Below are 27,397 nucleotides of genomic sequence, written 5' to 3'. Positions count from 1 at the left end.
TGGAGTTATATTACCTCAGGACAATGGGAAAGTAGCAAGATGACAGCTTCCAGACACTTGCATTGCTTAAAATACACCTATTCTTCTCTTAGGACCAGATTCATTAAAATACGAATCCGAATCACGAAATCCAATAGTTTCTCATGTTTGCAAAAGTCACGAAAATTCTGTTAGTTTGAATACGGAGATTTTGTACTTATAATCTGAAATTTTCATATTGAAACGATCATTTGCGAATGGCGATCCGATATTCACAAAATTTTTGTATCCGATCGTAAACAGCGGGAAAATCTTTCTGACTTTGATCCTTCTGTGCATGATTTTGGAAGCCTCCCATAGGACTCAATGGCACTCTGCAGCTCCAACCTGGCCCAAGGAAAGCCTCCCATAGGACTCAATGGCACTCTGCAGCTCCAACCTGGCCCAAGGAAAGTCACAATACCAAAGCTTGAATGAATTCGAAATTTTCGTACTCGTTGCGACAAATCCGATTGTCGCACAAATTGTTGCAAAGTACGAAAAACTCACGCAAATTAACGAAAATATGCGAAAGTTGTAAACTTTAGAAAAAAATAAGAATTTTTTTTAATTCGGACCTGTCGTACTTTAATGAATGTGCCCCCTAGTGGTAGATTTAAGAATAGCACTGAGTATTAAAACACCCAAGTCTGGCCATGATTCCTCCAGTTACATGGGAGTAGGAGAAACAGTAGATTACCGGAAAGCAGTTCTTATCTGGCTCCTTCTAAAAGCTCAGACTGAGGCACAATGCACTGAGATGGCACCTACACATCAGTATTACAGCTAAAAAAAATACATTTATTGGTTCAAGAATAAAATGTAAAAATGGTAAAATGAATTATTTTCAATATACACAAAAACTATACCATAAAATCATGACAGAATCCCTTTAAGTAGGCTCCAGCCCTAGGACTACATGGTTTTCAGGGAGGCATGCCACCCAGCTGCATCTGTAATTTTTATTCTTACATACACCCAGAGCACTGGGGTCTGGACACACACCTGAGATTTTAACAACTGAGGTGCGAGCTTGAGGGATGCACAAGGTGGCTGCATAGGGGCGCAAGATTTTGAAATTCGGCACTGCGTTTAAGTGCATGGTCTGCCCTTGTGGCAGATGTGTTTTTGGAAAAATGGGATAAAGGAACAGTTCACCTGTACGTTAATTCAATATATTGTGGAATGGCCAAGTTTCAAATTATTTGCTTTGCTTGCCTTTTCTGCCTTTTTTCCAGCTTGAAATTTACAATCTGATGGGGGTCACTGACCAGTGATCAAAACAAATTGCAGATTCTCTTCGAATATCTTAATTGACCACATCAAATTTTTATTTATCAGTTATAGGATGTTTTATCTGGAATGCTTGGGACCTGTTTTTTGTTTGTGGTTTATTTTACATAATTTGGATCACGTACTACCATAAAACATTTAGATAGTTAATAAAACCAATAGGGTTGTTTTGCCACCAATATGAGCACAAGCAGCTTAGTTACCATCAAGTACAAGCTACTGTATTTATTTTTACAGAGAAAAGGGAAATTAGAATGTTTAAAACTGTTTCTAGGGGAGGTGGTATTCCTATATTTTTGAGCTTTTTTGATATTGGCTTTCCAAATAAGAGATCCCATACCTTTTCTATTATAGTTATTATAGGAAGTAGTATTGTTATGGGGGGAAATTGTAACTTCTGAAAAATTACTGGCACTTTCTATGCTTGCATGAGTAGAACCATTACATGCTACTAAAATAACTACTAGCAAAATGCCATTGTCCTTGTTTTATTGCAGGGATTCAACTCCTGTTTAACCTAAAACTATAATGCCCCTTTTATATTTTATATTGTTTTGTATCTCTTTAAGTCTTGAGCTCTCAGTGTAATACTCTCCAGTACCTTATAGCTACATCTCAGGAGCAGAGTTCTGTAGAGAAAGTGCATGCCTAAGAGCATTATTTATGCAGTACAGGTATAGGACCCATTATCCAGAATGCTCGGGACCAAGGGCATTCCGAATAAGGGATCTTTCCGTAATTTGGATCTCCACACCTTAAGTCTACTAAAAAATCAATTAAACATTAATTAAACCCAATAGGAATGTTTTGCATCCAATAAGGATTATTTCTATCTTACTTTGGATCAATTACAAGGCACTGTTTTATTACTACATAGAAAAAGGAAATCAGTTTCAAAATTCTGAATTATTTGATTAAAATGGAGTCTATGGGAGACTGGCTTTCCGTAATTCGGAGCTTTCTGGATAACGGGTTTCCGGATAAGGGGTCCGATACCTGTATAAAATAACCAGGATTATTATTTGATAGTTGCAAAATCGTGCTGATTTTCCCTCCATAGGGTAATGCATAAACCGCTGCGACTAATCATGCGTGGGTTTTCCCTGCACGGATTGTTTGCTGCAGCTTTTTTAAAAGTCTGTGTGTCTTCGCCCTTAGATGGAGAGAAAACCAGCATTATGTTGGTTGGTATTATATGAAAATAAACTGTATTAATTTAGTTAATAGGTTTATTGGAATAAAAGGTTTCAGACTAATATAAAATTAGGAATACTTAGGAATGATTTGGTATATTAACATAAAGGCTGGAACACTCTGCCAGCTTTACCATTTAATAGAGTAATAGAAGGTGATATTTTTTCATAGCTTTCAATTTTCACTTGATACTTCTGATGAGTATTTATATTTGAGAGGGGCACAGTGCTTCTAATAATACATTGATTTGTTTTTGTGTGTGCATTGGCATCACTGCACATAGTTTCTGAGGGAATGACCAGAGAGGTCCCTTTTATATAACCGAAATCACTGTCCTTCTTACAGTGTGAGCATATATTTTACTCCCACAGGCCTTGAAGGACAGTCTCCTGAAATAACAAATGTTGTAGACATCCGAGGAGAATTCAACCGGGAGATTGTGATGAGGATAACCTCAGACATAAACAGCAAACATAGGTTTTATACTGATCTGAATGGATACCAGGTAAGAACATTGTGTTTGCAGCATACACTTTTTTCTTTCCATATGTATATATCTGCCTAATACAGCACTGGTAATAAAATAGTTTTACCTAGCTATTCTGTTACTGCAGGTATTGGACCCGTTATCCAGAATTTGGATCTTCATACCTTAAGTCAGGGATCCCCAACCTTTTATACCCGTGAGCCACATTCAAATTGAAAAAGTGTTGGGGAGCAACACAAGCATGAAAAAGGTTCCTGGGGGTGCCAATAAGAGCTATAATTGGCTACTTAATAGCCCCTATGTTGACTGGCATCCTACAGAAGGCTCTGTTTGGCATTACACTTGGCTTTTATGCAACCATAACTTGCCTCCTTACCAGAAATTCAAGAATGAGCATCTGCTTTGAGGTCACTGGGAGCAACATCCAAGGGGTTGGGGAGCAACATGTTGCTCACGAGCCACTAGTTGGGGATCACTGCCTTAAGTCAAATAAAAAAAAAAAACATGAAATTATTAAATAAACCCAATAGGATTTAATTGCCTACAATAAGAATTAAATCTATGTTAGCTGGGATTAATTGCAAGGTACTGTTTTATTACAGAAAAAAAAGAAAATCTATTTTAAAAATTTTAATTATATGATTAAAATAGAATCTATTTGAGATGAATTGAACATTCTGCTGGAACTGTTGCTGTATTAATAAAAGCAACTACTTGCTAATAACCGCAATGATCTTGCTTCCATTTTTGCCATACTGGATGCCATATAACCTAATATTATGAAGGGCTTGTAAAAATATAATGAATCTGTGTATAAGTAGTGATGGACACTTTGCTATTACAAGTGGCAGAAATTATAGTCCTATACAAGTCAATGCAATAACGTACATGTACAGTACAGAGATTGTTCATCAGAAATACATTTATTTTTAACTTCTTTGTATTCTTTAAGTGTTTGGCCATTTTACTATAAATAATAAAATTCTGCTAAAAATTTACACGTGTGTTGTTATTAAAATGTAGTCGTAGAGTTCAAGTTTTAATTCATCGTTTTTATAGATTCAGCCCCGGCGCACGTTAAGTAAATTGCCTATTCAAGCTAATGTTTACCCCATGACATCAATGGCATATATTCAGGACGATGCTAGCCGATTAACACTTCATTCTGCACAGTCTCTCGGAGTTGCCAGTTCAAAAAGTGGTAAGTATTTATTTTATGAATGCTTACTCAATTTTCATTTTGTTACATTTCTTTCCCAAGTCACACACATCTATCCAGTGTATGAAATGTTTACAACTGTTGAAGTCTTCCTTATCTCTTTAATATGAAGAAATACTGTATTGTTAATAGATAGGAGTTAGGGCTCTGGCACACGGGGGAGATTAGTCGCCCGCGATTAACTCCCTGTTCGCGGGCGACTAATCTCCCCGAGTTGCCTACCCCTGCCATCCCACCGGCGAACATGTAAGTCGCCGGCGGGATGGCAGACGCGGCGGGGCAATTTCGCGCAAATCGCCGAAAAAGACTCGCAAGTCTTTTTCGGCGATTCCCTGAAATCGCGCCGCCGCGTCTGCCATCCCGCCGGCGACTTACATGTTCGCCGGTGGGATGGCAGGGGTAGGCAACTCGGGGAGATTAGTCGCCCGCGAACAGGGAGTTAATCGCGGGCGACTAATCTCCCCCGTGTGCCAGAGCCCTTACTGCTCGCTTTGATTTTAAGAGCTGCGAGATTTGTTTAGGATTTGATAAATATTGGGCTGGTATCTAGATTGTACAATAGTCCAGCTCTATGAACCTCTAGGTGTACAGAGATCAGAGTGCTTCATGGGACACTGTCTCTAGTACTGTTAATTTATGGGAGTAAAAAAAATAAATGTACAAGGGTGTTTATGAACAAAATGTATCTTAGGGGGCAAGTACTTGATGTAAAAATGCAAAAGTAGAAATCATTAGTTGATTCTAAAAGTGAAAAAACAGATACAGGGAGATGTTGACAGAGGTTTTTTAATTGCTTAAATTCAGGTAAAATTGAGTGGTAACAGTTTTGGTATCTGGAAGATCATTAGTAAGATGTTAAGAAACCCAAGACAGGAGGTAATGGGCACTGAATGAGTGCTGAGATGCACAGGTTTGAAAACTTTCCAGCATGCACCCACTCTAACCTGACCATTTTTAACCTGGCTTGTGGTTGACAAGGTTCACCCTGCCCCTATAACTGACATCAGAGTGGATAAACAAGCTCATATAAATTCTGACCCACAAAATCTCATCACAACCCCCGTCATTTCTAACACTCTTTAACATTTCTCATTTTTTTACATTTTTAAAAAAATCCAGTTAGTAAAAGGCTCCCTAAGTTTTGTATCATTAACTTATTAAATCTTTTTTTTTTTTTTTTTTATTGATCAATCTTCCCATTCAGTTCTATAGTATAGCAAAATGAATCCATTTCTCCAGTCAGTTGAAACATAGCCTAATGTTGTATGCTTCTTGGAAACCTATAGATGTTTATGATTTGTGCATATAGTACTTTGGGGCCGTGACTCCTCTGTCAATAAAGCGCATGTTAAAATCTTAAGAATATTCCTTAAAGACCATGTATTACACTGTACACATTGGCTCTTTTCCACAAAGGTCAGCTAGAGGTTTTCCTGGACCGAAGACTGATGCAGGATGATAACCGTGGTCTTGGCCAAGGAGTTCAAGATAACAAAATCACATCAAATTTGTTCAGATTACTTTTGGAGAAAAGATTTGGAAAAGATGAGGTACAGTTATTTGCTTTCACACATGCTTATAACTAGAACCCTATATTTAATTGCAAATAGTACAAAGACAATATATCTATCACATGTTAAAAGGTTTATTTTAAAATGATTCCAACATGTTTAAAAAAAGCTGTGGCAACAGTGGCAACAAAAGTCTGGAAAAGTTGTGTAATGCTGGCATTAGGTCAGTAACATAATGCCAATAACATAACAATAACATAATTAAACTGTTTCTTAAATATTTCATAACATTGTCTTTGTATGAGCTTTATCATTTTGCCTTAAACTTATTTGCCCAATGCTTTTACATCACCTATCTGATCCCCAAAGTTACTATGAGGGGGCTGCCATATTTGAGCATCAGGAGTCCGTTAGCATTAGAAGCTTAAGTAGGGACAGTCAGGTTAAGGAAGTTTATGTAACAATTACTTACAAAAGCACACCTGTCGGTGAAAAATGATCAACACAACCTATAGGTAACTTTTATGTACATCAATATTTTGAAAAGTAGTTTTTTCATGTCTGTATCACTTTGTACAAACTTCAGCAAGGACTGCTGTGGCTTTAATCAGTACTCCTCATTTGCATTAATCCTATTGGCAGCCAGTAGTCCTACCAACCAAATGTCCTACCACTTTCTTAGCACTTTGCAAAAGGGGAACATCCGCTCTAATGGGTTATAGATGCTCCTGTCCAAATTCAGCCAAATATAATGCATTCTGCTTCCTTTTTTCACAAAGAAAAAGTGTAGTTCATTTGTAGCAACAAATAATGTATAATTTCTATATTAAAATCATGTTAATAGTTAGTTATCTCTTTATAATCCGCTTGGTCATATGCTACTTTTGTCTCTTCAGCCCACTTGCTTTTATGTATTTTTTATGGGACTGTGGTACAAAACATTTTTCAGTACGGTTATGAAAGTATCTTTTAAAATTGCGTTTACCAGCACAATACTGTAAATGTTAAAGGTTAGAGAATGATTGAGATATAGTTAAATCTGATTTAGTTGAGGCCAGATTGACTATTCCTACAAACCTTCAGTTGTGCCCAAGATAAGAAAAGTGAGGCTTATAGCTAACCACAGTGTTGGACAGACAGAAACTCATTTGTGAGAGACCTGGGGGTCATGGCAACCAATCAGATTGTTGCAGCTGGCTAAAATAAGACACTGATTGGTTGCTATGGGTTACTGTTTGTCCCAGTGATGTCTATATGCCTGTCCAGCCAACGCTGTGGTAAGATGTAAGCATCACTTCCCTTGTCTCAGGCACTACTAGAAGCTTGTGGGACCAGTCAGTCTGACCTCCGCTATAGTGTAGTTAGTCCATTACACAATTATAACTGGTGTGTATTTCAGATTAATCAAAACACCTATAAAGTGTATTAAAGGGGACCTGTCACCTACTCATAAAAAGCTGTATAATAAAAGTCCTTTAACAATTAAACATGAAATTCTTTTTTTAATAAAATCATCCATACCTGTTATAAATGTATTTGAAAATCTGAGCTGTCAATGATATATTGCCTACCCCGCCTCTATGCCGCAGGTATAGAGGCAGGGCAGGTAATATATGATTGTCAGCTCAGATTTTTAATTACAGTTACTTTAACTTTCCATTCAACTTTTTCAAGATATCACCTAGGGGAAAAGAAAATTAAATAGTTTATATAGTGTAAGTGAAGTTTTTTTTGCTCAACAAACATGATAGAAAAGGATTTGGAATTATTTTCTAGGGTGACAGGTCCCCATTAAGTTACTTTGCTTTTCTGTCAGCATACAATAAACTGTTCCTGGTCATTTTAGCACATTTTATAATGATGTATAATACAAGTACATACAATGGTACTTTTTATTCTTGGAAAAATTTTTTACACCAGCACACCCTTACCTCCTCCAGAGAATTACTACTTGGTGCACAGCCTAGAGAGTCGGCACTCTCCACACAGTCCGATCAAAATATTTCAGCCGGCACAGCAAGTAAAGTGGCAAGCAGGGCTTATTCAAAAAGCAATGTTTCGGGGGCGTACCCCTCCGCCAGTCTTGACACATAGACTACAGGTTACTAATAACGTAATCCAAAAGCCACTGTTACAGAAGCAGAAAATTATAAAATCAGTTACACTTTTTAATAAAAAACATAACTTTTTTTTGTTTGTCTTTTTGCAATTACATTATTACCTTAAAACAGAAAGAAGATGAAAAACCGGTTAGCTACCCATCTATTTTGAGTCATATTACTTCAATGTTTTTAAATCATCCTGTAATACCGATGGCTGCAACTTCAGATTCAGGATCGTCAGTGCTGCTTAATGCCTTTTTGCCTCTGACATCATCAATGCCTTGTGATGTTCACTTGCTTAATTTGCGTACGATACAAGCAAAGGTACGTTTTTACACTCTACCATGCCTATAATTTACCATGCCATAACCTAAATGTTAGACTGTGAGCAGTCATTAACACTTTCACTGCCAATGATGTATCATTATGTCACTGACACTAAAGTCAGAGTTCCACGTATGTCATAAAATTATGTAATAAAAGTTTGCCCAAGTGCAGTAACCCATAGCAACCTATAAGATGTTTGCTTTTAAAGAGGTGACCGTTAATTGATTTATAAAGGTGATTAGCAAACTTGTCCCCTTTTGATACATTACCTATATGCCTAGAAATGATGTTCTAGACAACATGCTTTTACATAGCAACTTGGCTGTAGGGTAGAAGGTTTAAACAGCCCTGCTTAGTAGTTATGGAAAGGCTGATAAGAATTGTGGCAAAGACTGTTTGCCTGCTGTATGGCATGGATGGGCTGCTGACATTTTTGTCCTTGGTAAGGTTTTGTAATTAATTGTATCTTAAACCTGAATCTGATTTTAAATAACTACCAAAAATATATTAAAGTGAAAAATAGACGCATGTGTGAATTGAAGTTAAGACTTGATGTCACTGTCTTCTCTTTTGTACATCAGAAGCACAGGAATTCTGCTGCATTGCCAGTCTTTTGTGGCCGTGCACAAATGCCACCCAGTATCTCTTGTAGCTGTGATCAAATCTGCTTCATCGAATAAAGGAAGTCTTGGTCTCATTTAACCATTCAAAAACAAAAGATTGGTTTTGGATTCCTTTACAGAAATGTTTTTTTTGTATTTTATATGTCTTTTAAGCTTAGTTAAATTATAAAAGAACAGCCCAGACATGGGAAATGGGAAAACAGTTACTTGGATAAGCTTTAATATTCAAACTGCACATTTTTTTCCTACACTATCATTTTCATGCATATGCATGTAATCAGATAAATCCCAGGTGCAAGAGCTATAGTTATGAAGATTTCACCTCTGGCTCCTAAACATTTGATAGTATAAAAATCCATATAAATGAACCTCCTCTCCGACACTAATCATCCTTAGACCAGCTTTATGCAATCTGCAGCCTGGTTACACTATCAGCTATTATCTACTACATGTTATAGGTACAGTCTCTAGGGAGCAGAGCTAGATGGTAGTGGTGCTGGATAAGTTCTCTATTTAGTAAAGAATGCTTTTTTTGCAATTTTTGCTAGGTAAAATGGCTGTTATGTTTATGTTTACAGCATATTAACTAAATTGTTTTAAATAAGAATGGAAATTTTGACACTGGTATTGTGTGTGTGTGTGTGTGTCTGTATGTATATATAATATTTATATATTAGAGAAGATAACTGAAGAACACTTCCCATTAAGAAACATATCAGGTAGCATGGAACAAACAACAGAGCAACCAAATGAATAGAGAAAAATACTTTTTAAAATAGCTTCTAAAGAGAAGAAAATACCATGGGTCCCCTTTACTGGCACCTCACCCCAACTACAGTTAGGAAACCCAGCAGGGCTGTCCTGCTTCCACATACTATTCCTTAAAATGCCACTGCGCAGCAGGGTTGCTGGCCATTCATGTTCCGGTCCTCTTTGATAAATAACAAGACAGAATGCGCAATTTAAGCAAGCTCTTCAGTGAGAGCAACGGAAGTAGTGGCCAGTCATAGCAGCCACCAACTCTCCTGCATAACAACAGTATAGCTGTTATAACATATATAATAGTATATAACGATAACTAATTACTTCAGCTACTATAGCAGTTACTAATCGCCATGTGTAACGAAACTATACTGATGCAGACCGGCGTATATTGTTTCCACCTGCCTGCTTTTGACCCAGACAGCCCTGTTTTCGGTGGGGCTGTCCAGGTCAAAACTCCATGTTAGGGAAACTGGCCAGGACTCTGTAAGATTGTCATATCACCACCATTGACGTCATCAACCACACCCGCGAAGTGACCTGTCTAGCCCCAAAGACGTCAGTGCCCTGGCTTTCTACACTCCAAAGGTGGCAACCCTGCCACCATATGTGGGTGAGCAGGGAACACTGAGAAACACATGAAATAATATTGATGGTATGGGTTGCACATAGCAGGGATTCTACTAGATAATGAATATTTCTTGGTGGTGCATCTAAAATGGTAAGTTCCTTTTAAGGATGAAAGGAATTGAAAGAAGTTACTCAGGAAGACTTAAAAAGAAGAAATCAGAATTAGTAGATCAGTGGTATATTGTCTACCTTGTCGTTACAGGTGCACTCCTAATTTTGTATATATGTATTAACTAAATTATACCTAACTTTTTTCTCTAAGGTGGGGCCTATTCCATCAGATGAGGCAGCACTTATACTTCACAGAAAAGGATTTGACTGTAAATTCTCAAATAAAGACCTTGGACTGCTATGTTCAACAACTCAGGGAAAGGTATTTCTTATTTTTATATATTTATATTCTTTATTTTTCATTTTCTTGCAAAAAGGAGGGGGGTCCAAAAGGCAATAAAGGAGTAGGGGTAGGTGAAGTAATCATATTCAAAATAAAAGAATTATACTAGACATAACAACCTTTGTTATCTGTACTTGATGACAGTTAAGCTATTACAGTATTGAAGTAACCAAATTTGGTTTACTTTTTTTTTTTTTTTTTTTGTTGGAAAGGGTAGATATCATTCCAAAATAGCTTTAAGGACTGTGACACACGGGAAGATTAGTCGCCGCACGACAAATCTCCCTTGTGGCGGGTGACTAATTTCCCCAAAATGCCATCCCACCGGCTAGAATGTAAATCGCTGGTGGGATGAGATACGCGGCGGCGTGATTTGCCGAAGTCGCCAAAGTTTCCTCTCAAGGCAACTTCCGCAAATTGTGGCGCCGCGTATGCCATCCCACCGGCAATTGACATTCTTGCCAGTGGGATGGCATTTCGGTGAGATTAGAAGCATGCGACAAGGAAAATGTGTTGCGCGGCGACTAATCTCCCCGTGTGTCACAGCCCTAAACATTGCTTGGTGGTCTGCAGATTTAAATGACTCACTTTGGAACAAGTTCCACCTCCCAGTGAGAATTCTTTTGCTTTCCACTTTCTAAATGGGAACATTGAATGAAAAGGAACTACATCTAAAGTGTCACTTCACAGCCCTGACTTATTTATCATCCTGTTGCATTTATATGCCAACATCTTGCTAGTATCAAGTACTACCATTCCTAGAATTGAGGATGAGATGTGGAAGGAAGCGCTAGTGTTAATAGCACAACTGAGCATGTCAGCTAGGGATATACAGGTCAGATTCATAAACGGTATTTCCCAACTTGCATAGACTGTCCAGAATATGAAGGTGACTGATCTTTGCCCTAAATCTGGTTGGTGCCTTTTTCCACATATTCTGGTAATGCCAACAGATCTAAAAGTTTTGGAGAGCACTCTTGTAATATGCTAAAGAGGTTCTTGCCCAACCCTGTTTCCCCCCCCCCTTTTGAGTTTCCTTGCAGGCATTGTTACTTATTCTGCTATAAAACAACCCATACTATTGCACTGGAAATGTACAGTATATCTCCTTTCCTTTTTAAATTTCTGGAATAAGTAACTGTGTGCAATGTTAAAGAAACTTCTGTTCTGGCTTATATATGACAAGGAAAGTTAACTTGATTGGGGGTTGCTAATGTGTTATGCACCCCTCAGGCTATATAATTACTTGCTTTTTACACAGGCTGTTGCTTCTCTTCTGTATAAAGAATTCACTACCCTGGGTACTTTATCTCTGAGTGCTGCATTGCCATCATCTTTCCCAGGTATCCATTGCAGCTGTCCAGGACTGGGGCATGGGCACTATAGTAAATTTCCTAGCTGTACTATGCTGCATATGTGCTAAGTACCAGTTTTACTATACCGTGCTTGTGCTTTTTCTGAGAAGCTACAAGGGATCCCTAGGAAAGCAATCAAGATGGTAGAGTAGTGCTCAGTGGGAGAGTAAACTAGCATTTTTAATAGAACAGGCATGCCATCCCAGTCTAAAAAGTAAGCAGTTATATCCTCTGGAGGGAGCCTAACATATAAACACCCCAGAAATTATAACATTTCTTGTTCTTACTTTATCTTTCTGTCTTTTCTATCTTATTTTTGATCCCTTGCAATTCCCAAGCATAGATCATATAACCTGTAGAAAGATAATGCAATTAATAACAGTAAAAATCTTCTATATTTTCAGGTTTCAGTCCATCGACTTTTTAATGGATTTAACATTGAGAGTTTAATTCCATCCTCTTTAACCTTGATGCATTCATCTTCTAATTCCAAAAACACAACTGAAATCAGAATCAGCACCATGGACATAAAAACATTCAGAATTAAACTGAGGTGAACTCTGCTCTTGGCAACAGCGGCATCTCTTTTGTTTAACATGCAATAAGGAAGCACGTTCCTAGGCCAGCTTCTGGACACTGTGAGAGTTTGCATTTTGTGCACTGATGGCCAACACCTCCAAAAAGCCATCTTATAGGCTTATTTCATATGTTCTATATAGAACCATTTCTAAATCTCAGGTTTAATCCATTCATGATTTCCTTTCCTATGTGCTTTGGCTCTTTTTTCATTTGAGACAGAAAAAAAAATATATACTCACGTACATGTGCCCACATACTCACATCAATACATGTATATGGAGAATAATGTACCTCCTACTATAAAATACAAGATATTATAAGTCACCAAGGAGATACATGACCATATAAAGGCCACATGCTTTTATACAAAGATCATGATACTCAGGAGTGAGTTTAATGTCCCTCACATTTTACAACTCAGATACATTATTTATTATAATACGCAAGTACTGATTATTACTGATGATATCACTAAGCATCATTTATAAGGATAAACCTTACAGGATATTCTTGGCTCTTGTGTATTAAATATATATATATATATATATATATATATATATATATATAAATATAATATAAATATATAATATAAAAATATATATTTCACAGCAGGAAACCTTCACATGAAAAAGAAGCCAAAGAATTCTGATTTAGTTCAAATGTTTGCTTTTACCCCTCTGATAATTTAAGTACGTTATACCTGCAAACGTATTAACTAGCTCAGCACTGATCAAGTAAAATACTTGACTGTTGAGCAATATAGTGTTTAGTTGACCATTTGGGATATGTGCAATTACTGTATTCCATTAACTTTCAAAGGTAGGTGAAATTATAATCAAAAAAGGTGTTTGTATTTTTTTAATTCCGAAATTACCGCCTAAATGACAATGTGCCTTAATTTTTACATTTCTTACTATTTTTTTAATTGAATATTAAACATTTTTTCGGAAGGGTTTGTTTCTATCAGACGTTTTGTAATTATTTTTTGTTATATTGCTAAATGCAACATGGTTGATCTATGGTAAATCTTCCTACATGAAATTTGTAAATATTGCACTGTACCCTTGTGACTTGTTGAATGTGCAAATCATATGTGCTGGTTTATCCATATCAAGAATAAAAATTGGACTTTCGTCTTAGAAAATGCCAAGGAGGCTGCAGAAACAGTATCTCCAGAAGTACTGCGTAATATGCATCACAAACACGTTTATGATATGCCTACATTTTAAGCAAATATTTAAACTTCAAATCCCTTTTTTAGGTAAAGTAATGCAGATGTACTCCCGTCTTGAGCATAGTGCACTAAAACACAGCTTAGCGTTGTTTAATGATGACTCCCAATTCTCTGAAATGACTGGGTAGCAGCAGCTGATGGAAGGCATGGCCTGGGAGGAGGTCTAACGTGCATACACAGCATACACATAATTGGGGCCATGAATTATGTAAATACAATAATGTTCTTTTTTTTTTTTTTTTTCCTACACTTTCTGTAGAAATTTGGCAATGTAATCAAATTGATTATTAAGCTGTGTTTTGCTGCAACTACTATATTAGCTTGAGCTGTACACTTTCACCAAGCTAGCAGTTAGATCATTCCTCTATCTACACACACACACAAACCTGTGAAAAATACTGCTTGGAAATTGAAAGAGAGATTTCTACTACTCTGTGAAAGGACTATGAAACAATTCAACTTTATTTTCTGACGCAGAGAAATACAAGAAAACGATTCTTTCACACCAGCTGTAATTTACATGGTTTTTTTTAAGTTCAGATATATTAAACCTCTGTGGGACTCCATAGAATTCAGTATAAGGAACAGGTTGAACATAAGGATTTTAGGTGCCAAGCTTTTTATTTTTTTGCAAAATTCCAATGGTAGAAAAAAAATCTGTACAGATTTTTCAAATGGGATTGGTGGGGGGAGCCAATTATTTCAGAAAATGGGAGTTCAGTAACTCACACCTTGGTTGCCCACGATCTTCGATGGATCATAAAATAAATATGCCCCTAATAGTATGTCTTAGTATTAAGTGACATATGGTACCTGTTGGTAGTGGGCTTTCTCACTCCATCATAGCAGAAATAGCTTAATTACAAAAATCACTTTCCATTTGTCCCAAACTTTAGTTTTAGTTAATTACCTTCTTTACCCCCAGGCAGAGTGTTGGAGATGCAGTTACCTGCTTGCTTCATTTCTCTGCAGTGCGTATTATTCATTCTCTGGCTAGCGGAGGAAGATTCTTATAAAGAAGAACAATGTAGACTGCATTGTAAATGACCTACCGTCCAGCTTTTTCCATCCACATAAGTATTATAAGAAATTCTTTCTATATCTGTATAATGGGAAAAAAGGAAAAAACTGTCCCAGTGAAGGAATTCATTTTTTTTTTTAAACCATTACAAGTGTAAAGCTCATTCTTTGGTAAAGAACATTCCTCTTGTGCATTTTACATGTATATAGATTAAAGGCAACTGCAATATTGGGGGGGGGGGGTTATTATCCATCTTCAAATATGGAAGCCATCAAGGTGCTAGCACTGTTGTTGTCTTTTCTGACAAATCTCAGTCCTGTGTTGTTTCTGTAGCAACTGAACTATCTCACAGTACATACAGTTAGTAGGCCCACTCCAAAGCATATCTAATTAGAAATAGGGTATGTTTCCCCCATTATCTACTTTTATTGCAACAGCGTTGTAAATGTAGCCATGACATTGCTGCTATAGATAATAAATTCTACTTGCATAACCATCAGCCTCTCATTCCTGAACCTTTTTGTTGCTTAGCGAAACATTCCCTGAATGACCCACTATACATTGCTAGTAGCTGAGAGAACTAGGGTTTTGTTGCAGCACCCAAAGTGTTAAAGAGAAAGTTCTTTTCTTGTCCTTATGAAACTGTATTGTCTGATTGTACTTTATCATTTGTCTCAGCATTTCTTAAAAAAACTGATTATGTGTTGATATTTTCTCTGAGGGTTTTTCTATATTTTGGGAACCATGTAAAATTTAAAAATGATCTTGAATAAAATATGCAAATTGTGTCAAATCTTTTGAGATTTTGCCGTTTCCATGACAATTTTTTCACTTTCACCAAAGACATCATTGCTGATATTTTACTTACATCGTTTTAATGCACACTTCAGAGATTTTCTTTTTTTCGTCACTAAAGGGGTGATTTATCCATATTCAAATGTTCAATATTTATTAAGCACAAAAAATTTTGAAAAACTGTATCTACAAGCTTGCAAGTTTATGTAGAAGTCAATGGCAGGTTTCCTAAGAAACATGTACACAGTTTTCAATTGGAGTTTTTTTTTTAAGAGTTTGTAGGCTCATTGAAAATGATGTGTACAATACAGATTGCAGATGGCACCAGTCGTGAAATGTGCAAATTTAGAATTTACACTTCATGGCACTTATTCCTGTCAAGGAGTGTAAGGTGTTTATTTTTGCCCAAATACAATGTGCAATGTTGTGAATTTATTGTAATTTTAATAGAAAAAAGGCTTTTTCCAAGGTAGTGTAAAGTTTTTTTGCTGACATAGATAAATGCATTTCCTGGTACTCGTGTAACTGTTTCCCATCTGGAAAACTGCAGCCCTTTCCTGTGTTATGGCAGGAAGGCATTCAGGAACTGACAAATATATGTATATATGTTTATATATACATACAGTATATTTGTCAGTTCCTGTGTGATAAGACCTGCTCTTTATTTCTTATTTCATAAGACTGGCACACCCTGTAATAGGAATCACAACTTTATTGTGAACACAATGTACAAAACCTGTCCAGGGCAAGTTTTGTGCAATGTGTCCAGGGCAAGTTTTGTGCAATGTGTTCACAATAAATTTGTGATTCGTTTTACAGGATGTGCCAGTCTTATGAAATTTTATACACACACATATTTATGCCAACAGTACATTGAATTTGAATTTACAACAGTGAGTGTCCTAATATTTTAGATCAATGTAAGAAGCAATTAATCATTTTCTATAGAAAAAACATTGTAGATATTTTTCCTCTTTTTTGACTTTCTACTAAAGAACATTATGTATAGTTCCACCCTTAGCTTTCATTTTTCAGCAACATATTAAAACCAGTTTCTGATCTTCTGCAGTTTGTGACCAATACTGGCAGTGCCCGCACTTTTGTGTCCCCTTATCTTTATGTTTCGCATTTCTTACTATGATGGAGGTTTCACTAGAGAATATGTGCATTTACTCAGTTGAGTCAAATAATTCCATGCACTTTTTCTTTTCTTGAATGCACAAGTCAATTAAAACCTTTTGCTTTTGTGTTTTGTATATGTGCTAGTCTTGATTTATTCATACAGCTTAGCACGTACAGAATAATATATCCCCTTAAGACTAAACTTACTTCCAAATTTGCAGGGGAAATGCACATTTTTTTTGCAGCCTAACATCACTGTAAGGAATACAGGGGTAGCTCTCAACTGTCTTAACAGATTTGTGCTGTAATCCCTACAGAATAATGTAACATTAAAAGCTCATCATATCCCCTGACTCCACACTAAGCTGGCATGTATTAAGTGAATTGGGTTTTAATATCCATGTACAAATGGTAAGGACATGTATCTCTGTACAAACCCTATTCTATTTACTTCACTCCACAAATACATGCTATAGGGCAATTGTGAAATTAGAGCTCACTATATTATAATATATACATAATATTGTGACAGTGTGGCTAGGAAAGACAGCATTCTTTTCTAAAAATGTGACAAAGTATACATTTGAGGTGTGTGATGTGGACTGCAGGGGGAATCCTTGAGTAGACAGGGTTTATAATCCCTTTCAGTTGGCTAATTAAGAGGCAGCTGACAGAGGAGCTTCCTGGAGAGGTAAAAAGGGGTGTGCTCCCACACTTTGGGGCCGCTCAGTGTGAAGGTGTCACTCAGAAAAGTGTCCACTCTCAGAGCAGGAAGGCTGCCTGTCTGTGTGAGGAACTCCCAGAGGGGCTGGGGGTGCTGCCTGCCACTGCAAGGAGCAGAGGGAGCCATGACCTTGTGTTTGAGGGCTGGAATGTTGAGACCCTGCATTTTTCAACAAGATAATGCCAGACCACATTCTGCATCAATCACAACATCATGGCTGCGTAGGAGAAGGATCCGGGTACTGAAATGGCCAGTCTGCAGTCCAGATCTTTCACCTATAGAGAACATTTGGCGCATCATAAAGAGGAAGGTGCGACAAAGAAGGCCCAAGATGATTGAACAGTTAGAGGCCTGTATTAGACAAGAATGGGAGAGCATTCCTATTCCTAAACTTGAGAAACTGGTCTCCTCGGTCCCCAGACGTCTGTTGAGTGTTGTAAGAAGAAGGGGAGATGCCACACAGTGGGGAAAATGGCCTTGTCCCAACTTTTTTGGGATTTGTTGACACCATGAAATTCTGAATCAACATATTTTTCCCTTAAAATGGTACATTTTCTCGGTTTAAACTATTGTTCCATGATTTATGTTCTATTCTGAATAAAATATTAGAAGTTGGCACCTCCACATTATTGCGTTCAGTTTTTATTCACAATTTGTTTTGTGTCCCAACTTTTTTGGAATCCGGTTTGTATATGGTGCTTGAGAGAGGGTCAGCACTCACAGGACTTATACAAAAATATTTTATTAAAGAGGAGACTAACATTTTGGCTAGCACTCTAGCCTTTTTCAATGAATGGAATTATTCAATTTCCATACACAATTGTGAACATTGTGTATTTCCTCATATATGTGTGTGTGAGAATATTTACCCTAGCAACCAGGCAGTGGTTTGAAGGAGAGAATATGGAGGGAATATGAATAGTAGAGGGGCTGCGTAGAAAGATAAGAATAAAACTGTAGCTACACAGGGCAATGGTTTTGGGCTGCCGGGGTCAGTGACCCCTATCTGAACAATGGAAAAAGGCAGCAGAATGCAAATAATTCAACTATAAAAAACGAAATAAGGAAAACCAGTTGTTAGGTTCAGTTACAAGGAGAGGGATGCAAAGGTTCATTGTAAGGAATATAAACTGTTATATTACAGCAGTTGAGAATAAAGTGGGAGTTATAGATTTTGACAAACTATTTGAAGCAAACGTTATTCCAAGAGTTCAAAATGCATCCCAGCTGACATGTTATTCAGAGTCCCGTGTAATGATTTTAATCGGAAATAGGAATCTGTATTATTAGAGCGCTCACTGAATAAAAGGAGATTGATGTTGACAGAGAAAAAAGCCAAATTAAAGGCTGTGGAAGAGAAGTTTCAGAATTATGGGGAAGGTTTATTGAGATTTACACAAGATCGTTATCTTAAGGAGCCCAATGTGGAGCTGAAAAGGAAAACTGACAGGTTAAAACAAGAATTTAAAGAGGATATAAAGCTGTATAATAAAAGTCCTTTACAAATTAAACATGAAACCACATTTAATTGAAACCAAAATAAAACATCTGTACCTTCTACAATTGTATATAAAATTCTGAGCTGTCAGTCATATTACCTGCCCCGCCTTTACTCCTCAGGCATAGAGGTGGGGCAGGCAATTACTTTCACTTGCTAGATATCACTGTACGCCTTCCATTCCTTCTCCCTCTTCATTGTCTATAATTGTGTATCCTGTGCATGAGCATCAGTTACCCCATCCTGCCACATACACAAGATTTGGGGGGTAAAACAAAGCTTGCCTTAGTAACAGTACCCACAAAATGGCACCTACCTGCTTGCTGTGATTATGAATTCCAAGACTGAAGCAATCAAGATTGAAATAACTGACAGTGTAATTAACATTTAGTAAGCTAAACTAGTGTGATTTGAAATTATTTCTTAGGGTGATAGGTCTCCTTTAAATAAGAAAAAAAAATGTGAGAATAATCGAAACAAGAATTTGTGGTAAGGGGCAGGCAAGATGATATATTGGATACAAAGATAAAGGTGGGCAGTGCCAATGGGTGGGCCCCTTAGGCTGCAGTGTGCCGACCATTGTTCCCCACCTGCATTTTTTTCTAGTCGATATCCACTCTGTGTAACTACGCTCAGGCCGGCGCTGTGCCTGTCAGTTCAGCTACACAGAGCTGTGCATGAGAATGGATCTGCTTACTTCCACCTGCCTTCAAAATGCAGGCCGAGAGAAGCAGATGGGACACCACACGTGACTGGCCTTTGGATGAAAAGAAATTGGGGTTGTTCACCTTAAAATTAACATTAAGGGGTAGATTTATTAATCCACGAACGCTCCGAGCATACGTTCTAACACCCATGCGTATTCTCGCCATTTTTTTCGTTATTTTGCGCAACTTTTTCATACTGTGCGGCAAAAATTGTGCGACAAAATCGTACAAAAGTTTCGGATTCATTCAAGCTTTGGTATTGTGACTTTCCTTGGGCCAGGTTGGAGCTGCAGAGTGCCATTGAGCCCTATGGGAGACTTTCCTTGGGCCGGGTTGGAGCTGCAGAGTGCCATTGAGCCCTATGGGAGACTTTCCTTGGGCCGGGTTGGAGCTGCAGAGTGCCATTGAGCCCTATGGGAGACTTTCCTTGGGCCGGGTTGGAGCTGCAGAGTGCCATTGAGCCCTATGGGAGACTTTCCTTGGGCCAGGTTGGAGCTGCAGAGTGCCATTGAGCCCTATGGGAGACTTTCCTTGGGCCAGGTTGGAGCTGCAGAGTGCCATTGAGCCCTATGGGAGACTTTCCTTGGGCCGGGTTGGAGCTGCAGAGTGCCATTGAGCCCTATGGGAGACTTTCCTTGGGCCGGGTTGGAGCTGCAGAGTGCCATTGAGCCCTATGGGAGACTTTCCTTGGGCCAGGTTGGAGCTGCAGAGTGCCATTGAGCCCTATGGGAGACTTTCCTTGGGCCAGGTTGGAGCTGCAGAGTGCCATTGAGCCCTATGGGAGACTTTCCTTGGGCCAGGTTGGAGCTGCAGAGTGCCATTGAGCCCTATGGGAGACTTTCCTTGGGCCGGGTTGGAGCTGCAGAGTGCCATTGAGCCCTATGGGAGACTTTCCTTGGGCCGGGTTGGAGCTGCAGAGTGCCATTGAGCCCTATGGGAGACTTTCCTTGGGCCAGGTTGGAGCTGCAGAGTGCCATTGAGCCCTATGGGAGACTTTCCTTGGGCCGGGTTGGAGCTGCAGAGTGCCATTGAGCCCTATGGGAGACTTTCCTTGGGCCAGGTTGGAGCTGCAGAGTGCCATTGAGCCTATGGGAGACTTTCCTTGGGCCAGGTTGGAGCTGCAGAGTGCCATTGAGCCCTATGGGAGACTTTCCTTGGGCCAGGTTGGAGCTGCAGGGTGCCATTGAGTCCTATGGGAGACTTTCCTTGGGCCAGGTTGGAGCTGCAGAGTGCCATTGAGCCCTATGGGAGACTTTCCTTGGGCCAGGTTGGAGCTGCAGAGTGCCATTGAGCCCTATGGGAGACTTTTCTTGGGCCAGGTTGGAGCTGCAGAGTGCCATTGAGCCCTATGGGAGACTTTCCTTGGGCCAGGTTGGAGCTGCAGAGTGCCATTGAGCCCTATGGGAGACTTTCCTTGGGCCAGGTTGGAGCTGCAGAGTGCCATTGAGTCCTATGGGAGGCTTCCAAAATCATGCACAGAAGGATCAAAGTCAGAAAGGTTTTCCTGCATTTTACAATCATTCGGATACAAAACTTTCGTGACATTCGGATCACCAATACGATATTATCGTGACTAATACGATTTTTTCATAAGCATATTCGTGATATTTGCAATCTTAAGAAATTATCATATCCAATCCGAATTTATCCCATTTAGGATTCAAACTCGTGTTTTCATGAATGTGCCCCTTAGTATAACATACACATTCATATTCTGAGGCAATTGGTTTCCATTTTTAATTTTTTGTGGTTTTTCAGTTATTTAGCTTTTTGCTCCACAGCTTTTAAGACTAATGTCCCACTGAGAGATTCAGTAGATCTCTGCTACCACAAGCGACTAATCTCTCTGAAATTCCTTTCAGTGCAAAGGCTTACTCATTGCTTCAATTTTCCGAAGTCGCAAAAAAGTTTCCCCCTGTGGCCAAGTAAATCTCTCTGTGGGGCATCAGTGTTAGTTTGGAATGTCAACAGCTATATGGTTGCTAGGGCTTTGTTTAATTCAAACTACTGTCTGGTTGCTAAGGTAGAGACTGGAATATGGATAGGGAAGGGACTGAACAGAAAGATAAGGAAAAAGAAGTAACAATAATAATAATAAAATGGCAACCTTTACAGAGCTGCTGGGGTCAGTGACCACTACTTTAAAGCTGGACAGACGGACAGATGAAGAAGAGATAGGCAAATGATTAAAAACTATAAAAAATAAAGATCGATTGAAAAGTTGTTTGGAATAGGACGTTTTAATATACTAAAAATTACATTAAAGGTGATCCACCCCTTTGGTTCAGCTTAAAGGAAAACTATACCCCCAAACAATGTAGGTCTCTATAAAAATATATTATTATTATTATTACCATTTATTTATAAAGCGCCAACATATTCCGCAGCGCTGTACAATAAGTGGGTTTCTTACATTGGACATACAGAGTAACATATAAAGCAATCAATAACCGATACAAGAGGTGAAGAGAGCCCTGCCCAAAAGAGCTTACAATCTACAGGGAGAAAGGGTTGAGACACAAGGTGTGGGAATGGGCATGAGTTGTGAGAGGTGGGGCACAGGGTATTGCTAAACTAGATTAGGGTAAGCTTCTCTGAATAAATGCATTTTTAGAGATCTCTTGAAGGCAGAGAGATTGGGAGAAAGTCTGACAGAGACGGGGGGCTGCCCTTGCAAAGTCTTGAATGCGAGCCTGTGAGGAGGGAATGAGAGAGGAGTTGAGGAGCAGGTCAGTAGAAGAGCGTAACAAGCGGGTTGGATGGTACCTAGAGATAAGTTCAGAGATGTAGGGTGGGGCAGAGTTATGAACTGCTTTGAATGTGAGAGTCATATTGCTTAAACAAGCTCATATGTAAAACCCTGCTTCATATAAATAAACAATTTTCATACAAATATACTTTTTTTAGTATTTACTGATCTACATACAGTATATTCCAGTTTGGGGAGATAACATAAGATCAACTATCTGTTGGTTAAGTATTCATTCCGGGGGAAAAGTTTTCCTTTAAGTTTTATACAGAGGTGTCTGCCATTTACTCCAGAAATTAGACCTAGTTTTTTGGGTTTTTTTCAAAATATTTTTTCAGATATTTACATGTGATTCAAGTAGGTACACTTTGACACCTTAGAAGTTCTGGAGGAGAATAAGTGGGAGAACATAAATAACAGACTAGGCCAGTAAGCTCTTGTCCAAGGTTCTCTTTTTTCCTCTTGTATAGGTTGGGGTTTTTATTGTATGTAGTCTGTACTTGTACGTTGATTGTGCTGCCCCGTATTTTTTAAACAGCACAGCTAAATATTTTGCCCCTTTATAAATATGTGTTAATAATCGTTATACAGTTTTTAGACGTCTGGGAGCAGGTCTGAATAACTGTCATTCATGCCTGCAGTTTGCAATATAGACCGGCAAGGGTTTTTCAGACGACAGATACGAGACAGCTGAACGCACAAGCTGAGAGCAAACAACATTACCGCCAGGCATTCTGACAAATGGGACACACACAGCTGGAATGCCAGTTCTGATTAGTCCTTTTTTATTTGTGTTACTGGCCCTTTAATTGTTCTGGTACTTGATGTTTGGATTTAATTGCCCCTTGTTAAGAGGGGTTAAAACAACTACCAAAGATAGATGCAAGTTTTGAGATCTGTGCTTTCTGTGCTTGCCTAGCTCCTTTGCCGTAATAGTGGAATTGCTTTACCAAGTATTAGCTCTCAAACCGCTGACATTCTAATGGTTTCCATATGTCACTTGTAAAGAGATGGATAGTAACATTCTCACGCTGGTTTCCATAGGCATTTTCTGCTCATTCTAGATTCATTTCTATGCTTAGCGCAAATGCTTCAAAAACAGGAACAGCACAAACCACTTCTAAAAAAAAAAAATAGGTTCCTTCCAGACGAAATACATTTACCGCCGAAGAGCGATGTCTATCTAGTGTTTATTGCAAGAACATTACTGCGGTATATGTATCTGTAACTTTTATTAGGCACATATATTTCCTGCATTTATATTACACCAAACACACAAAATGTTAGAAATAAAGCGGTTCCATGCTGTAATGTGCAATCATGCAGTCAGTTTTATGGATGTTAATTGACTTTAAGCTGCTGAAATAAAATTAAACGTTCATTTATTGGTTTGCACTTAAAGTTACAACCATTGGCTGTTAGAAAATAATAAGCATGAAGGAAAACTACGCTCTCTACAGAAAACATATTCTACTTGCACAGACCTTCTGCTGCTTTCCTCATAAGTAAATATCCAGGGTAATCAATATGCCTTTGCCATTAATATGTGCATGTTGTACATATACATAACAGGTCCTGCATGATAGATTATGTTACATGGAATGTCATTACCAGTCCATGTTAGTACAGAGTGGGCAAAGGCTGCCTATAATGGCAATATGCACCTTGTTGGACAAGAAACACATGTATTGGGTTTGGTTTGACAACATGCTCCTTATGCCTTTATTTTAGAATAATCCATAGTTTGAATGAAATAAACCCAATAGGATTGTTTTGCCACCAATATGGATTCATGCAGCTTAGTAACATCAAGTACAAGCTACTGTTCATTATAGAGAAAATGCAAGCAATGTTTCTGGATAATGGGTTTCCAGATAACAGATCCTATGCCTGTATTCTAAATAAATAAATAATTCTAAATGATTCTTTCAAAACCAAGTCTTCCAGCTTAGCATATATATCTCTACTGCTGCCAGAAACTTACTGTATATATAAATGCTATTCAAGCATCAGAAGCAAACACAACACAAGCGTTATTATACAGACATGTTAAAGCTTATGGTACATATCACTACAGGCCTTCCTAGAGAAAAGTACCGATTGCACCCATTCCTGCTGACAGCCATGACTCTTACTTGGGTGGTACATGTACCCATTGATGTTTTTGCTGATTTATGGATTCTCACCCAGAAACACATTCCCAAGTAATATTTCCATTCATTTCTTGCAGGCTGTGTGTGCGCCATTACCATTTGGGCACACTTTTTAATAACTGGGGAGGGGCGTTATTACTGCCTTCTCTTATCTCTTCTTTAGTCTATTACTTTTCTACAGGGTATTAGTTACTTTTATGTCTTTTTGTATATTTTACCCATCACATAATTTATACATAACAGGTTTTCCAGCTCTGCTATTACCCTTGGCAAATTGCAGTGGTTCAAAGGCTCCAGGCATAAATGAACCCAGCCCTCTCTAGGGGCAGTTTGCCTTCAGAGAATCAGCCAATAAAACACAAAAAAAATGATAGTGTAACGTATGCCGCCAGTCCAGCGTGTCTTCTTTTATTCAGTCACATCATTATGGCATGCCATGTGCAATGATTCCAAAGGTGTGTGTAGTGAGGCTGCAGTGAGTTTAAAGGACAAGTAAAGTTATATTCACTGGAGGGTGCCAATGTTTAGGGCATAATCTCTACTTGTAAGTAAAGTCACATTCTATTCCAGTTCTTCTGAGCACAATGAAAACAAATCAGCAGTCTACTGAGAAGCCCTCTGTTTAATGAGCTGCTACTTATCTTACAGTCCAACAGGTTGCATCTGGGGAAAAGAATGACCTGCCCCTTTAAGTCTTGCCAGTGTTTTTCCTGTTTTTGTTGATGTCACTGTAATTTTTGGGTGGTGAGAATGTTGAACGCATTTCCCCTTGGTTTCAGGCAATTTGTGCCATAGAGCAGAGGGCTTAAGGAAAAGGAATTCTGGGTATTGTACTTTGCCAATATAGTTAATAATGGTTGCAGTTTTTCATATAATGGTTCATATTTTTTTCTAAAAAGTGTTTTAGAACTTTTGCCTTTTGCCCTCAAGCACTCCTACCTGTTGGCAAGTCCAAAAGAAAACATTCTACATAAATCAGCCCTGTTAATGAAAAAGGGGGATTTATAACACTTCACCTAATATGGGATTTAATATATACCCTGTATGTAGAAATGAAGGTTGCCAGAAACTCACCCATTTCCTAGCGAGTCATTTAATTCAAATAGAAGCAAAACATTCCATTTGGATAACTTAGACTTATTACTGCTATTTTAGCAAATGGAAATAATTCACTCAAAGACCACTCCAGCATCATAAAATTTACATTTAGAGGACATTTCTGCCTTTCATTATTCCACTTAGAGTTTCCCTATAATTTAATCCAACTTTATATGCAAGTATATACATATATTTTTTCTGTGACAGGGTTGGAAAGTAAGTTACATTTACTTCTAAAATGAAATTACTTTATTTCCCGCTGCAACTGTAATCCAGATACTGACAACCTGATGATGGTCCCATACAGAGAGACTTGTTGGAAACAGCAGGGAACCGAGAACATGGGATTTCTATGGCCTGACTTCAGTGTTTGGAAGTGCAATATATACAGTATATATATATAACATGTATGTATAATAATATTGTTGTTCTTTATAATATTTATATTATTATTATAAAAGTGATACAGTCACACTGGAGTACTCCCTTTAGCTCTAGAAAATAAATACCTGAATTTTTGGCCACCAATCACATCATGCTTGATTTTGCCCCTGGTTTAAGCAGCAGTATAGAACAGTGTGATTTAGCAAAATAACCATTGTTTATCTTTTAAAGTTTTTTTTTTTAATTATTTGCAGCTTTCATATGGGGGTCACTTACCCCACAGCCAAAAAACTATTGCTCTGTGAATCTACAGTTTTATTTTTATTGTTACTTTTTTGTTTTTATAACTTATTTTTCTATTCAGGTCCTCTCCTATTCATATTCCTATACCAGTCTCTCATTCTAACTACTCCCTGGTTGCTAAGGTAACTTGGACCCTAGCAATCAGATAGCTGCTAAAACACCAAACTGCATTTTGCTTTAAATAAGATAACCTTTGGATCAAAAAGCAACCCCCACCCATTATTATTAAAGGGGACATATTGTGTTACAAACAATATTGTGCCCATGTATTGTATGGCTATGCAAAAGTCGCTACAATTCGCGCAAGTCGTAACGGCTATGAAAAAGTCGCGGCAGTGACGAAAAAATCGCAAAAAATACGAAAAAGTCGCAAAATTTTTGTTTCCAATCCGATTTTTTCCCATTCGGGATTCGGATTTGTGGATTAGTAAATCAGCCCCTTAGTGTTACCTTTTAGCACAAAGTGAAGCCAGCACCATATATTATTTACAATTGCCTATAAAAGACTTTATTGTTTATCCTGTACAGTTCCCATTTGCTAGTTGGCTGTTAACAACAATAACTGCTTTATAGAATCAGTGACATAATACAGTTCAATAAAAGCAGTGCAGTCAGGGAATGTTCCACACATGGGCACCAAAAATCCATTTGGGAGGTGTGATTGGAACAGAGTAGGACCTTTCATATGAATCCAAACAAAAAGAAATCTAATTATCCTTTGTTATATTTTTTCCACTTTTCCACAATTGCCCATTCTGTGTTTAACATCTTAGCTGAAATGACAAAATCCATTTAGCAGACAATACAGCTGAAAATGAAGAAAAATACTACAAGCAATTTTGATCTGGCAGCCCTGCAGTCAGAATATCTTATTACCGCACTACCCAGAGCTATTCAGCCAAGCATAAAGGCATGGAAGGCTAATACAAATAATATGCTTTATAATAATATCATGTAATCCTGTTTTAAAAATGCACTGAATGAGTAATTCTAGATGGAATATCACTTATTTAAGTGCCACATGGAGGATCACCCAAAAATGGTTGGGAGATGACTGAGTGATGTTACTTCTTTTCACTTAATGAAACCTTTTAGCGCTGTCCTGCACAAAGAGC

At 38.1% G+C, this 27,397-nt stretch overlaps 1 protein-coding gene across 1 annotated transcript in view; it reads left to right on the top strand.

Annotated features, from left to right (window-relative positions):
* Positions 1-12,722, top strand: part of man2a1 (mannosidase, alpha, class 2A, member 1) — a 62,468-nt gene extending 49,746 nt beyond the window's left edge. Inside the window, 6 exon segments of the mRNA NM_001170492.1 lie at positions 2,877-3,010; positions 4,052-4,193; positions 5,628-5,761; positions 7,954-8,148; positions 10,429-10,539; positions 12,320-12,722. Of these exon segments, the coding sequence (NP_001163963.1) occupies positions 2,877-3,010; positions 4,052-4,193; positions 5,628-5,761; positions 7,954-8,148; positions 10,429-10,539; positions 12,320-12,472 (869 nt within the window). The 3' untranslated portion in view covers positions 12,473-12,722.
* The last annotated feature ends 14,675 nt before the right edge of the window (positions 12,723-27,397 follow it).

The sequence above is a fragment of the Xenopus tropicalis genome, chromosome 1, assembly GCF_000004195.4.
Source record: "Xenopus tropicalis strain Nigerian chromosome 1, UCB_Xtro_10.0, whole genome shotgun sequence".
In the NCBI taxonomy this organism is placed as follows: Eukaryota; Metazoa; Chordata; class Amphibia; order Anura; family Pipidae; genus Xenopus; species Xenopus tropicalis.
Note: the sequence above shows the minus strand (reverse complement) of the source record. Positions and strands in the feature narration are given on the sequence as shown.